At 44.0% G+C, this 15,652-nt stretch overlaps 1 protein-coding gene across 1 annotated transcript in view; it reads right to left on the bottom strand.

Moving 5' to 3' along the window:
* The window catches only part of LOC126095481 (leucine-rich repeat-containing protein 56), a 96,809-nt gene extending 85,196 nt beyond the window's left edge, over window positions 1-11,613 (bottom strand). The window contains exon 1 of the mRNA XM_049910272.1: window positions 11,401-11,613. Within this exon, the coding sequence (XP_049766229.1) occupies window positions 11,401-11,613 (213 nt within the window). The remainder of the gene's footprint in view (window positions 1-11,400) is intronic.
* Window positions 11,614-15,652: the final 4,039 nt, after the last annotated feature.

Below are 15,652 nucleotides of genomic sequence, written 5' to 3'. Positions count from 1 at the left end.
AAATAGTACAGTTCACAAGTCACGGCTAAAGCGTTTATATCACGGCCCGTCTTCCACTGCGGCCGCGGCTTTGGTTTGTTTGTTTGTTTGCTTTTTTTGTGGCATGTTGTGTCCAAAAAGTGATTTATTTCTTCTTCTGGAGTGACAAGGTGTGAGAAATAGTTTCACTTTATTGTGTATTCGCTTGCAAAGGGACTTGGGCTCTCTGTGGGTCCTTGAGTCCTGTGAAGGTGTTGGTTAGGTAGTTGTAAGAGTGAGTGACAGTAACTATTTGCATGTAAAATACCGAATAACTGAAGATTACATCATCTTTGAAGGTCCTGTGGGGGTACAATAATGGCTCGGGCCGCCGTGTATTTGTGCCAATGTCGTGGTAGGGCCTGGCCTACATCCGCAAGTTGGCGGACATTTACCGATAGTCGTAATTTATGAAAAATTCGCGTCGCCTAGTCTTTTATCTTCTCAGCGGCGTGTTTTTCTCCAGTCAGCTCGTGTATTTCTTTCGTCCTGGCGCACCCTGGGGCGCCTAGGCTCCACTTCGACCACCGATTTTGTAGTGGTTGCAAACTGCGTATATTAGAGTCGCATGTTGTTCCACAAGACGCCGAGCCGTACAGCAGGGAGGGTTCTACCGTACCTCTATAAAGTTTTAACTTCTTTGACGGGTTTAGATTGCTGTCGCGAAAAACGGCGTGACTGCCCGGATCATCTTCGTAGTATTCAATTTTCTACCTCGTATGTGTGGGGTAAAAGCCATCCCTTTACCGAGTATTACTCTCAGGTATTTCGTCGTCGTAGTCCAGGGGCCTGTCCATTGATGGCAAGTCGCGTCCTCAGTCCAGGCCGTTTCTTCGTAAACAGTATTTCTCCAGTTTTCGTAGGTTTTAGGGTAATTTTGTTGCTCTTTGCTCATTTTTGGTGACGGAAAGTTGTCGCTGCATCCTGTTGACAAGTTGTTCGATGTTCCTTCCAGAGGCTAGGAAAGCTGTGTCATCGGCGTACAGACTGGCGGTGACGTATTGAATGGTGGGCATGTCGTTAATATAGAAATTAAACAGGCATGGCCGTATCACCGCTCCCTGTGGGATGCCAGATGAGACAGTTTCAGTGCTGATTTCTTCCCAACTATTTGTACAAACAGACGCCTGTCCTGCAGAAAGCTATCAATCAGCTTGATGCAGCAGTCGGGAGACGGGTTTGATCGACTACTTTGACTATAAGCTTAGCATGCCACACTCGATCATATGCCTTTTCGATATCTAGGAAAACTCCAACTGTGGAGTTCCGTCTATTCAGGTTGAGCTGTATGGACTCTAAAAAAAATGTGATCCGAAGCAGCTGAAGCACCGCCGATAACCGTGGCTGAAAGCCAAACTGTTCGTGGCAGATGATGTTATTTGCTTCCAGATAGTCTTTGAGACGCTGTACCAGCACCCATACCAATATTTTGCCGGGTGTGGACAATAGACTAATCGGGCGGCAGCTGTCTGGCAACGTTGGGCTTTTTCCTCTTTCGGGAATAGGAATCGTCTTCACCGTCTTCCAGTCTGCAGGGAAGTAGCCGTTGAATAAACCGCTGTTGATATTAAAGTTACGAGAACGATAGCCCTTCTCGGAAGATGCTTAAGATCGGCTTTTGTCACAGAATCCTTGCCAGGCGCCGAGTTGTTCGTCTACCTGATGAGTTTTCTAACTTCAGCGGGAGTGCTAAGATCAAGCCTCTGTTGCGTGGGGAGTTGGCGGAAGTCGGCGATTCGCTGTCGGATACGGTCCTCTTCCCTTGCGTTCTCTGCATCCTGTGGGGGCGGAGCTGTCATGTGGTGTTCATATACGTCGGCATACAATTCAGCTTGGTCAAGAGAGTCGTATAAGAGGCAATCGGGGCCGCGTATTGCTCTCTTTGGTGGTCTCGGTTCGCGTAGTGCCCTGACAAGTTGCCACTCTTCCCTAGTCTGGAGATACATTTCGTCCATCTTTGTTTCCTCCATTCTTCAGCTCGGCGGCGTAGCTCCCGGGACAAACGATGCATCAGCCATCTGTCTTCTGGATGTCTGTATCGTTCGGCCGCTGCTTGGCGGAACGGCGCTTATATTCTCTTCGTATAGGGGCCGCTCCTATCGTGGTGTCGTCCTAGTCAGAATACTATTGGCTGGCATCATCTCACAGCCTTCTCTGATGTAACGTTTCAGGCCGACGTGCCGGCGCTTTATGTTACGCCGGAAGACCTTTGATTTAAAACTTCATGCATTTCCAGATGCCAGTGAGGCGGTGCCTCATCCTGTTGGTAAATGAATTCATTCGAACCAGTCTCCAACTGCGGGAAAAGAAAGTTCTCAAGCATATCGAGATATGTGCTTGCTGTAACAGTGTTCTCGGCTAAGAAAAATGGATCATACACCTTTTCCTGTGAAACTGCACAAAACACATTAAATTTTGGAGAGTCCCTCTCATGTTGTACAACTTTATGTGGTTGTTCCATATCCAATATTCTCACATAATGATGGTTCACCTTTCCATTTAAATGGAATGTGCCTCGTCACTAAATGCTAAGTGTGGAAGAAGTCTTGTCATCCTCCATCTTGCCAAAAACGAAATTACAGAACTCCACACATTGTTGTCACTTTCATGAAGAGCTTGCAGTAGCTGAATTTTGTATGATTTCATATGTACACGTCGACGCAACACACGCCAGACGGACATTGTAGGCATGTTGAGTTGAGCTGCATGGCGAACGGATTCCTTGTGAATCTAAGGCGGATGCGTTTGGCGTCTCTGTCAGACACTCGGGGTCGGCCCAGCGATTTGCCTTTACACAAACAGCCTGTGTCTCGGAACTGTTCGTGCCATCGTCTAATGCTCTGTGCTGTAGCAGGATCCACACCATACCTAGTAAGAAAGTCACGCTGGACAGTTGTTACTGACCCTCACTGCCCAAAACGTAGAACACAAAATACTTTCTGTTGTCCCAGCACCATTCTTACTAGAACTGAAATGGACGCGCACTGCTGCTACCTAGTGTGAACTCGAGAGTTTGCTCTTTACAACAGTATGTTGTTCACCTACATATCTCAGTTAACATAATAGTTATGATTCTTTTCATTCGTATGATTCTTTTAGATTCACACTGTGTATAAACTTCTAATGGGACAGAAGCAGCAGATTGGAATTGAAAAAACGTGCTGTAATTATAGTAGCTCTGCATCATTCTACAGCTCGCGTCACGTAAGACGGCGCTTCCGCGCATAGAGGTGGAGCATCGAAGGGATGAGAACTGCTCATGCGCGACAGCAGAGAGCGGGCAAACAAAGTCCACGTTGCCGGACTGCATTGTTGTGGACAACAGTCAGGCTCATTTGCCTACGGTACATCATATTATATGTTCAAATCTATGAGGGGGAACAGTGAATATTACAACCAATTTCGATCAGTCGCCATGAGAGAAATGTTAATTCATATCTTGACGACATTGCGTCCACTGCTCCATAGATTTACTCCATGTGACATCGGGAGGCGAGAACAGCTGACACAGATTTGTGAGGACGTGAAGTACAATTTTTCTCAACATGAAAATTGTCTAACAATGACATCATTGAAACTGCTTGCTATAATTATTATTTACTGCAATTTGAACTGTATTGTAAGTAAAAATTTAATACACAACAAAATTAACTTCAAGCACAAACCGAAATCATTATATTTGCTTGAAAACTGCTTCTACTCAATAGAATTTTTAAAAATATCGGTCTTTTGACGAATTTATTCAGCTGCATCTCGCTTGTCATTAGAGCAACAACATGGTGGGAGAAGCTTAACTTCCGTGTGAATGTGTTGGTATTTTAGCCAGCACCCCCTGCCAGCATTTTTTAAATACACTGCTGTCCAAAATTAAAGCAACAAACGGAAATTTTGCAGGGTTGCGTTTATTTTGCCACAAAATAATTAAATAGATTATAGTAAAGTAGAAACAGTGTGAAGAATATAGAACGTAAACAACTGCAAAATGCATAACAGTAGAAAAAAATGCTCTTCCTTTTTTTCCAAGTTACAGGATTTGCACGCGCATTCCTACAACTGGTTAATGTGCTCAGTATGGGGTGTGACCGCCTCTGGCATCAATACAGGCCTGACAACGACGGAACATGATGTGAAAGATGTCATCAATCTCATTTCCAGACAATAACGCCCGTTCTTCCCGCAGAGCTGCTCGCAAGTATTGGAGAGTGGTTGGTGGATGCTAACGTGATGCAGTACGTCTCTCTAATGCATCCCAGACGTGCTCTATGGAATTCAAATCGGGAGAACGAGGAGGCCACGCCATGCGCGCAATATCTTCCGTTTACAAGAAAACATCAACTACCAGTGCTCTATGAAGTCGAGCATTATCGTCCATCAATATGAAATCTGGGCCCAAAGCAACTCGCAACAGTCGCACACGAGGTCCCAAGATCTTGTCGCGATAACTGGCAACAGTTAAACCTTGCCTATTCACCAGCATAATTTCATGAGGAGGTGTTCGAGTGGTCAACGTAATCCCTGCCAACACCATTAGGGATCCCCCCTCGGTATCGGTAAATTTCAACATGTTTTCTCCAGACTCTGCAAACAAAATCCGGGCTCATTCGTGAAAAGAACATTTGTCCACTGTTCGACCGACCAGGTGGCATGTTGACGACTCCACTTCAGATGTACTCCTCTGTCTAGACCAGTCAGAGGCAATGAAGGCCACTCTGCCGAAGCCTTCTGTACACCCTCTTCCTCGATACAGCAAGTCCAGTGGATGCTGAAAGATCAGATGCCGGTTGCCGTGCAATACTAAGGCGGTACCGTCGTGCCCTTACAACCAAAGAACGATCCTATCTTTCTGATGTCACACGCGGTTGGTCCGCCCCTGGTCTTGGGACACAGTTTTGGTCTCTATAAACCGTCGCCACATCCGAGAAACAACAAAACGAATCACATTAAAGCCATCGGGCCACATAAGTTTGCGCCTGTCCGGCTTCCATTCTTCCTATGACCCTCCTTCAATATATACAGCGACTGTGGATGTGGGACTAATCGGCAAACACTCTCCCGTATGATATGTGCCCTGACGTCATCGTTGGCGTGGTTGCTCGTTGACCGGAATGCCACCTTTCGTGCAGAACACGATCCTTCGGACACATGCCGGCAGTCTGCATGACTACATCGTGAATTAGACACAGGACGGACAAATAGTGGTTTGTTGCTTTAATTTTGGATACTAGTGTACAATTCAGATTCATTGACTACAAACTGGATTTATGCGACGAGTGTTCGAACTGGTCCCCACAGACATCGAAGCCATATTTACTGAAGTCCAGCTATACACTGCGGAGGCCTTCTGTTTAGTGCGATGCGTGTAGCAGCTGCTTCACATCTTCATTTATTGTTTTTTTGTAGCCAACATTATGCGTACGGAACGCACGTGGTGGCTCAGAGCTAAATTACATATTTCACAGAACAGTGAACAAAAGACAATTCGAAAACTAATTCTTTCCGTTGCATTACTATAGCCCGTCTCAAGACTGTAATTTAACTACATTATACACCGCCCAATCGCATACTTCACCTGAAAGTCGCGAGGAAGTGAACAGTATGCAAGCAACAGTGCAACTCCGTCTCCGTAAACATGGCTTAAAGGGGTGCATAGGGGCTAAAACAATCTTTATTACGCAAACATAATAAGGTGAAAACATTCAAATGGGCGCAACAATATAAAAACTGGAGCATGCAGCAATAGTCCAAGATGCTGTTCATGGATGAACCTGCTGTTGTTGTGGTCTTCAGTCCTGAGACTGGTTTGATGCAGCTCTCCATGCTACTCTATCCTGTGCAAGCTTCTTCATCTCCCAGTACCTACTGCAGGCTACATCCTTCTGAATCTGCTTAGTGTATTCATCTCTTGGTCTCCCTCTACGATTTTTACCCTCCACGCTGCCCTCCAATACTAAATTGGTGATCCCTTGATGCCTCAGAACATGTCCTATCAACCAATCCCTTCTTCTAGTCAAGTTGTACCACAAACTTCTCCCCAGTTCTATTCAATACCTCCTCATTAGTTATGTGATCTATCCATCTAATCTTCAGCATTCTTCTGTAGAACCACATTTCGAAAGCATCTATTCTCTTCTTGTCCAAACTGTTTATCGTCCACGTTTCACTTCCATACATGGCTACACTCCATACGAATACTTTCAGAAACGACTTCCTGACACGTAAATCTATACTCGATGTTAACAAATTTCTCTTCTTCAGAAACACTTTCCTTGCCGTTGCCAGTCTACATTTTATATCCTCTCTACTTCGACCATCATCAGTTATTTTGCTCCCCAAATAGCAAAACTCCTTTACTACTTTAAGTGTCACATTTCCTAATCTAATACCCTCAACATAACCCGACTTAATTCGACTACATTCCATTATCCTCGTTTTGCTTTTGTTGATGTTCATCTTATATCCTCCTTTCAAGACACTGTCCATTCCGTTCGATTGCTCTTCCAAGTCCTTTGCTGTCTCTGACAGAATTACAATGTCATCGGCGAACCTCAAAGTTTTTATTTCTTCTCCATGGATTTTAATACCTACTCCGAATTTTTCTTTTGTTTTCTTTAATGTTTGTTCAATATACAGATTGAATAACATCGGGGAGAGACTACTCTCTCCCTTCCCAACCACTGCTTCCCTTTCATGCCCCTCGACTCTTATAATTGCCATCTGGTTTCTGTACAAATTGTAAATAGCCTTTCGCTCCTTGTATTTTACCCCTGCCACCTTTAGAATTTGAAAGAGAGTATTCCAGTCAACATTGTCAAAAGCTTTCTCTAAGTCTACAAATACTAGAAACGTAGGTTTGCCTTTTCTTAGTGTAGCTTGTAAGATAAGTCGTAGGGTCAGTATTGCCTCATGTGTTCCCATATTTTTACGGAATCCAAACTAATCTTCTCCGAGGTCGGCTTCTACCAGTGTTTCCACTCGTCTGTAAAGAATTCGCGTTAGCATTTTGCAGCCTTGACTTATTAAACTGATTGTTCGGTAATTTTCACATCTGTCAACGCCTGCTTTTTTTGGGATTGGAATTATTATATTCTTCTTGAAGTCTGAGGGTATTTCGCCTGTCTCATACATTTTGCTCACCAGATGGTAGAGTTTTGTTAGGACTGGCCCTCCCAAGGCCGTCAGTCGTTCTAATGGAATGTTGTCTACTCCTGGGGCCTTGTTTCGACTCAGGTCTTTCAGTGCTCTGTCAAACTCTTCACTCAGTATCGTATCTCCCATTTCATTTTCATCTACATTCTCTTCCCTTTCTATAACATTGCCCTCAAGTACATCGCCCTTGTATAGTCCCTCTATATACTCCTTCCACCTTTCTGCTTTCCCTTCTTTGCTTGGAACTGGGTTTCCATCTGAACACTTGATATTCATACAAGTGGTTCTCTTTTCTCCAAAGGTCTCTTTAATTTTCCTGTAAGTAGTATCTATCTTACCCGTAGTGAGATAAGCCTCTACATCCTTACATTTATCCTCTAGCCATGCCTGCTTAGCCATTTTGCCCTTCCTGTCGATCTCATTTTTGAGACGTTTGTATTCCTTTTTGCCTGCGTCATTTATTGCATTTTTGTACTTTCTCCTTTCATCAATTAAATTCAATATTGGTTCTGTTACCCAAGGGTTTCTACTAGCCCTCGTCTTTTTACCTATTTGATCCTCTGCTGCTTTCACTATTTCATCTCTCAAAGCTACCCATTCTTTTTATACTGTATTTCCTGCCCCCATTCCTGTCAATTGTTCCCTTATGCTCTCCCTGAAACTCTCTACAACCTCTGAACCTATGTTTGAAGTATTTGGGAGCTATCGTCAAATGTTTATTCGTCGACTTCGAGGAGAACGAATCAAGAGCCAGTGTGTGATGCCAACAGTGAAGTATGGAGGATATTTTGCATGTGGTAAAGTCAGTGCCCTAGTGGGAATTAATGGAACATTAAAGAAGGAAGGATATCACACAATACTTAATCAAAATTGGTCAAATGGCTCCGAGCACTATGGGACTTAACTTCTGAGGTCATCAGTCCCCTAGAACTTAGAACTACTTAAACCTAACTAACCTAAGGACATCACACACATCTATGCCCGAGGCAGGATTCGAACCTGCGACCGTAGCGATCACGCGGTTCCAGACTGTAGCGCCTAGAACCGCTCGGCCACTCAGGCCGGCGATACTTAATCAATAACGCAGTTCCATCTGGCAGTAGATTTACTGGTCGTAATTTCGTTCTGCAGCAGGACAATGATCCCAAATACGCTTCTAAATAGTGCGGAGAGTATGTCCGGAGAACAGAGAAATTTGGGGAATTGAGAAATATGATTTGGCCAAGAATAGTCACCCAAGTCAGTCACCAGACTTAAATCTCACTGAACACATGGGATGAACTTGAAAGGGATGTCAGAAAACTGAGGGTATCTAATGTTGCATATGTGTGAAATAATTCACAAATGTGTTGGGTTGCAATAACTGCAAAAACGGTACAAAATCTTATCTCCAGAATGTCAAGAGTTTGAGCAGCATTTCTGAGGGCAAAGGGTGGATGCTCTGAAGAGACTAAAATCTAAAGCATGTTGTACTGTACTCAATGATAGAGACAGAAAATATTTATTTTGTTGGTCTGTTAGTTTGTACGATGTGTTTTTGTATTGAAATAAAGTATATAGTTATTACTATGGGTGATCGAAAACTTTTTACCAGTAGTGTATAGAGTAGTTCACCAGGAACAGTAAATACTTTAGGGGCAGCTGGATGCATTTATGGAATTTTATGTGCTCATTAGAGGAGATGTTGTTATGGTCTAAATGTGTTTTTCATGGTTATGGCGTCGTCTCCTACTGCAATTGAGAAAACACCAAATGCAGAAGGATATGAACAAATTGTACAGCAATTTGTAGTGTATACGACAAGGAATAGTTCAGAGACTATGACTGATTGTATCAGCATGACAATGCATGCTGTCATAAAGCAGGATCCTTGAGGCAGTGGTTTTGAGACCATAACATTCCTGAAATGGACTAGCTTCCCTAGAGCCCCGACCTGAACCCAATGAAACACCTCTGGGACAAGTTAGAACGTCAACTTCGCTACAGTCCCCAGCATCCAACAACACTATCTCCTCTGGTTTGGGCTGTTGAGGAAGAGTGGGCTGATATTCCTCCATAGACATTCAGACACCCCACTGAAAGTGGCTGCAGCAGAGTTCATGCCTTATAAAGGCAAAGGGCGATAGCTTGTTAACATAATAATTGTTCTGTCAGCATCAAGATATCCACGGAGAAAACCACAGTAGCTAAATGTCCTCACAATACCTATATTAACAATAAACTCAGCGTTTAAGTGTTCTATGTGCATTCTGAAGCATATGTTAAAGACTGCTTTATACGAGGCTAATCCCAAAAGTAAGATCTCCTATTTTTTCATAAGTACATAGACCTGTTTATTTCTACAATGGTTTACATCAGTTTACAGCTTGAACATTTAGCTATTTTTCGACATAATCACCATTTCTGTCGATGCATTTTTGTAGACTCTGTGGCAGTTTTTGTATGCTCATGTCATACCAGCTCGCCGCCATGCTGTTCAGAATGTTATGAACCTCTTCTTTCACCTCGTCATCGGAGCTGAATCGCTTTCCCGCCAAATGTTCTTCTAACCTAGGGAACAGGTGATAATCACTGGGCGCCAAGTCAAGACTATAGAGTGGGTGGGTGATTATGTTCCACTGAAACTGTTGCAGGAGAGCAACGGTTTGCCGAGCGATGTGTGGGCGAGCGTTGTCATGGAGAATGTGTACACCCTTGCTCAACGTTCCTCTTCTCCAGTTCTGAACTGCCCGTTTGAGTTTTTTCAGAGTCTCACAGTACCTGTCAGTGATAATTGTGGTCCAAGTGGGCATAAAGTCGACCAACAATACCCTTTTCCGATCCCAAAACATGGTTGTCATGACTTTACCGACAGACTGTGTTTGTTTGAATTTCCGCGGCTTTGGTGAAGAAGGATGCCTCCACTGGCGTGTATTGTTGCTTGGTCTCAGGTGTAAAGTGGTATGCCCAGGTTTCGCCACCCGTGACAACTGAGTCCAGAAAGTTGTCCTGTTCGGCTGCAAGGGGGAGAAGAAATGGGCGGGAAGCATCAACTCGTTGCCGCATGTGGTCCTCAGTCAGCATGCGTGGCACCCATCTTGCGCACACCTTCCGGTAGTTCAATGTTTCCGTTAAAATTCTGTGAGCGGTGCTTCGGGAAACCTCAGGAACCAACGTGCAGAGATCATCCAGGGTGATCCGCCGATCTTCACGCATGCTTTGCTCAACCTTCAACACTGTCTCCTCAGAAACTGACGGTCTCCCGCTCCTTTGTTCGTCGTGAATTTCGGTCCGACCAGTTGTAAACTCTCTACTTGCGAACATTTTTTATATCCATGCACGACTCACCACACGCTTCCGTCAATTGGCGATGGATTTCAATCGGCGCAGTGCCCTTTGCGTTCAAAGACCGAATAACTGCGCACAATTCGCACGTGGCGGTAACATCCAACAGGAGCTCCTTTCTCATCGGCTGCCAAGCCAAGACTGAGCTCAGCGCGGCGTGCGCATGTTTACACACAGCACGTGAAGCACTCTTCATAACAGTGTGACCAACTGCCACACAGAGTGTTGTACTTATTAAAAAAATAGGAGACCTTACTTTTGGGATTACCCTCCTAATAACGATGGCTCTAAGCACTATGGGACTTAACATCTGAGGTCATCAGTCCCCTAGACTTAGAACTACTTAAACCTAACTAACCAAAGGACATTACACACATCCATGCCCGAGGCAGGATTCGAACCTGCGACCGTAGCAGCAGCGCGGTTCCGGACTGAAGCGCCTAGAACCGTTCGGCCACAACGACCGGCCGTAATAACGATATTGGCCACTCTGTCAGATGGTACACTGCTCCTTGTTACTGGAAATTCCTTCACTTTCCGTTCTTACATGTGCACATCGTTCTAATGATGGCAGCAATATATTTGATATTGGCGTTTAAAGTCATGCACGGAGGTAATAATCGCTCATAGATCGTAACTGAAACAGAAATTGTCTTTTGTGTGAACTTGTTAATAGAGATCCTAATTGTAACAATGTACGCTTATCAGAAGGGAAGGGAACAATATGAAATAGACTGAAGTGCGAAATAGTGACACAGCAGACATTTACCTCATACAATATTGTCAGCTAAGTATCACTAGCTGCAATAATAAACAAATGACTATCGGCCGAAGCCTTTCGACTTCTAGCGATTCAGGTCTAGGGAGCTGACTGGTCAACTTAAAATTAACACACTTGTGTATTGAGTTTACCAAGAGGTCTGGCAACGTGTGGTCTAGCGGCAGCACGTCGGGAGCCCCTGGTGGTGGCAGTGACGGTGGCGGCTCCTGGTGGGGTGGCAGAGAAGTAGTAGGGGTAGACGACGAGGAAGAGCCGCTGTTCGCCGCCTCGCCTGCTTCTCCCTCCATGGCTTCCTCGGACTCTGTACACGGGACTTCGTCCTGGGCTGCGTTGCGTGGTGACATCCTTTCAGCGTCTGCGTGAGTGCAATGTTCATTCTCCAGTGAGTTCAATAGCGAAACAAAAATTATTATAATATCAACAACATAACACAGAACAAAAGCAAACACTCTCTGAAACTTTCAACATTCATGTTATTTGTCAGTCTTTTCTTGATCCACCCTCGAAGGTAGGAAACAGTACCCAGATCACAACACAGCTGTCCTGAAAGCCATTCAACAACACACTTTATCTTACAAGGGAACCTCCCCATCGCATCCCCCTCAGATTTAATTATAAGTTGGCACAGTGGATAGGCCTTGAAAAACTGAACACAGATCAATCGAGAAAACAGGAAGAAGTTGTGTGGAACTATGAAGAAAATTAGTAAAATATACAAACTCAGTAGTCCATGCGAAGATAGGCAACATCAAGGACACTGGGAGTCAAGCAGTGCCGTGGTCCCGTGGTTAGCATGAGCAGCTACGGAACGAGAGGTCCTCGGTTCAAGTCTTCCCTTGAGTGAAAAGTTTAATTTTTTATTTTCAGTTTATGTGACAAACTCTTATGTTTTCATCACTTTTTTGGGAGTGATTATCACATCCACAAGAAAACCTAAATCGGGCAAGGTAGAAGAATCTTTTTACCCATTCGCTAAGTGTACAAGTTAGGTGGGTCGACAACATATTCCTGTCATGTGACGCACATGCCGTCACCAGTGTTGTACAGAATATATCAGACGTGTTTTCCCGTGGAGGAATCGGTTGACCTATGACCTTGCGATCAAATGTTTTCGGTTCCCATTGGAGAGGCACGTCCTTTCGTCTACTAATCGCACGGTTTTGCGGTGCGGTCGCAAAACACATACACTAAACTTATTGCAGTGAACAGAGTCGTCAATGAACGAACGGACAGATCATAACTTTGCGAAAATAAAGAAAGTAAAATTTTCAGTCGACAGAAGACTTGAACCCAGGACCTCGCGGTCCGCAGCTACTCACGCTAACCACGCGACCACGGCGCTCCTGAACTCACGTTTTACTTGATGTTGCTTTATCTTGCGCATGGACTACTCAGTTTGTATATTTTACTAATTTTTTCACGGTTCCACACAACTTCTTCCTGTTTTCTCGATTGATCTGTGTTCAGTTTTTCAAGGCCTATCCACTGTGCCAACTTATAACTAAATCTGAGGGAGGTGCGATGGGGAGGTTCCCTTGTTAGCATCTCGCAACCTCCTTGGGCTGTAGAAGCCTGACTCTATTAGAAGCGGTCACTTACCAACTCTGTTCACTATCCACTACAAAACATCTCACATCCACATACCTAGTGCCAACAGCAATCGAACACATATTCAAAATTAATCCCGTACCAAGTGGAACGTTTACTGGTATTACATAGATACGCAAATCGCAAGCCATCCCTTAACCTTTGACGAACTGGATCACATCCTGCATGCCACTTCCTTCCTACCTCCATCTGTCTGCATTTCACTTAAACTCATCTATTTCACGGGCCCATACCACACCCAAAACTCTATTACTCCACGAGGCCTGTAACACTGTACCACTCCTTACTGCAGACTTATGACTGCTCAAAATGTTCAAATGTGTGTGAAATCTTAAGGGACTTAACTGCTAAGGTCATCAGTCCCTAAGCTTACACACTACTTAACCTAAATTATCCTAACGACAAACACACACATCCATGCCCGAGGGAGGACTCTAACCTCTGCCGGGACCAGTCGCACAGTCCATGACTGCAGCGCCCGAGACCGCTCGGTTAATCCCGCGCGGCACTTATGACTGTGATACACTTACTGCAGTGTCGTGCTAACTAGTGTGTGGGGGCAGAGGGGATGGCGAGGGCGGCAAGAAGCAGCCCTATATTTCATCTAGTGTGGATTAGACATATATCGTTCAGCAAAACTGTTAAGTATATGTATTACCGACAGCATGGGAAGGTATACTAGGCAGTCAGTGCCGTTTTGTTCTAGTATGAGAAGGTATTCATTAACATTTATTATTAAAATTCATAAATACAGGCCTAATTTTATAAGTCCTGGTTCTTGAAAACAACTTTGTTCTTCCAGTTTTGAGAGGGCGTTAGTTCTACTTTGCTATGTAACCACTTATGAATAAGAGTTCAGATTTACTGTACACTGCAACATCATTTGGTCACCTATAAACCTATTATTATTATTATTACCTTTGTAGACCCAGAAAGGCATTCGGAAAAGTTATCTGGCAGGAGACGTGCAGAGTGTCAACGAAAGCATATCCATAACATAAAAACATTCGTAAGAACGAAGTGGCTGTGTTTAGGAATTTTCATACGGAACAAGAGCCAAAAATTAGAAAAGGCGTGGAACAAGAATGTGCTCTCTCTCTCCTCTTACAGTCAGTGCTTACACCAGGATGCTGTAGACCAATTTTGCTAAACGATTGAGTTTGGTATGAAAATTAATTGATAGTGGGTAGACCTGCTGCTGATGATACTGCTGTGGTCACGGAGATGAACGAAGACCTAGAAAATTTCCTCAGCAAATGAAAATGGTTTCTTGTAATCGGTATTGCATGAGAATAAACAAGAGAAAGACTAGAGCGATAGTATTCAATACTGAAGAAAAATATGAACAGGTACGAATGAACATTGGAAGAGAGGACTTAGAAGTGATAGACCAATTTGCCTAATGTGGAAGCGGAATCACAAGGGATGGTAGAAGCCAGGAAGAATTTGTGAGCAAAATATAGGCCAAAATAGCTTTTAGTTTGAGAAATAACTTACTCAGCAGCAAGAATATCAGCCTGGAAATAAGGAAACGGATCATGACAGCGTTTGTTTGGAATGCAGCTTTATATGGGTGCGAAACTTGGACAGCAGGAAAACAAGAGAGAAGATAGCTAGGAAACTTGGAAATTTGGTGCTACAGAAAGGTTTTGATAATCCTCTGGAGAGATACAGTTACCAATGAAGAGCTGATCAGAAGAGTGCAGGATACAAGATCTCTCGGTGCACATCCACACAAGAAGAGACAAATTCATATGACACATTTTAAGACACATTTTAAGACACAGCAACAACAGAAGGAGCTAATGAAAAAAGGAATAGCTAGAGACGACAAAGGATGTCATGCATGCAGCAGATTATGAGTGATATAGGGTATGCTAAGTGTGCAGAAACGAATAGGAAAGGAGGAAAGTAGACAGAAGAGTGAAAAAACTTACCGCTGTAACCAATGACAGGTTCGAACGCTGAAGAAGAAAAAGAAAAGTACTACACGTGTTAAAATACGGGGAGGTTATAATAACTCGCATGAACAGTGAGTGATCGCACGGCAATGAAATTTCGTGGAAACATTTGCAAGGACATGTGGAAGAGAAATAACGAATATACCATTGAAAGAAACACATTTTAATTTTCCCATGAGAGCATAACATTTGTTAATTGCGTATCATATTTACGTTCCAGGTTGCTCAGTGTGACGACCATTTGCAACCAGGAAAGCCTGGAACCGCACTAGAGACCCATCTCACAACTGTTTGCAGCACTTTTCCACCGGTGAACCACGCAATGTTAAGCTGTCGTGACACAGCTCTCGCACTGCTTGCCGTCGGCCTTTCCCTGGAGCGATTCACAATTCGCCAGTTAATTAGAACTTCCCAGTCGCATTCTTCATTTAACCCAGTGAGAAAAAAAGGACCTCTCTATATGCCTTTAACGTGTCGATTATCGAGAAGAGCAGCAGCAGTATTCTTGTTGTTTTGATGAAACAGCTTTACAAGCCGGCCGGGGTGGCCGAGCGGTTCTAGGCGCTACAGTCCCAGGTTCGAATCCTTCCTCGGGCATGGATGTGTGTGATGTCCTTAGGTTAGTTAGGTTTAAGTAGTTCTAAGTTCTAGGGGACTGATGACCTCATATGTTAAGTCCCATAGTGCTCAGAGCCATTTGAACCATTTCTGAACCAGCTTTACAAATAAAGCCCTTCTCACCTTGTCCAGACTCATGTTGACTGTACGCAACTGTAATGCACACTGATGTTTGTGTCTCAAACCTACGTCACGC

Source organism: Schistocerca cancellata, chromosome 8, assembly GCF_023864275.1.
Source record: "Schistocerca cancellata isolate TAMUIC-IGC-003103 chromosome 8, iqSchCanc2.1, whole genome shotgun sequence".
NCBI lineage: Eukaryota > Metazoa > Arthropoda > Insecta > Orthoptera > Acrididae > Schistocerca > Schistocerca cancellata.
The sequence above is the reverse complement of the archived record's forward strand: the minus strand, read 5'-3'. Positions and strand labels throughout refer to the sequence as shown.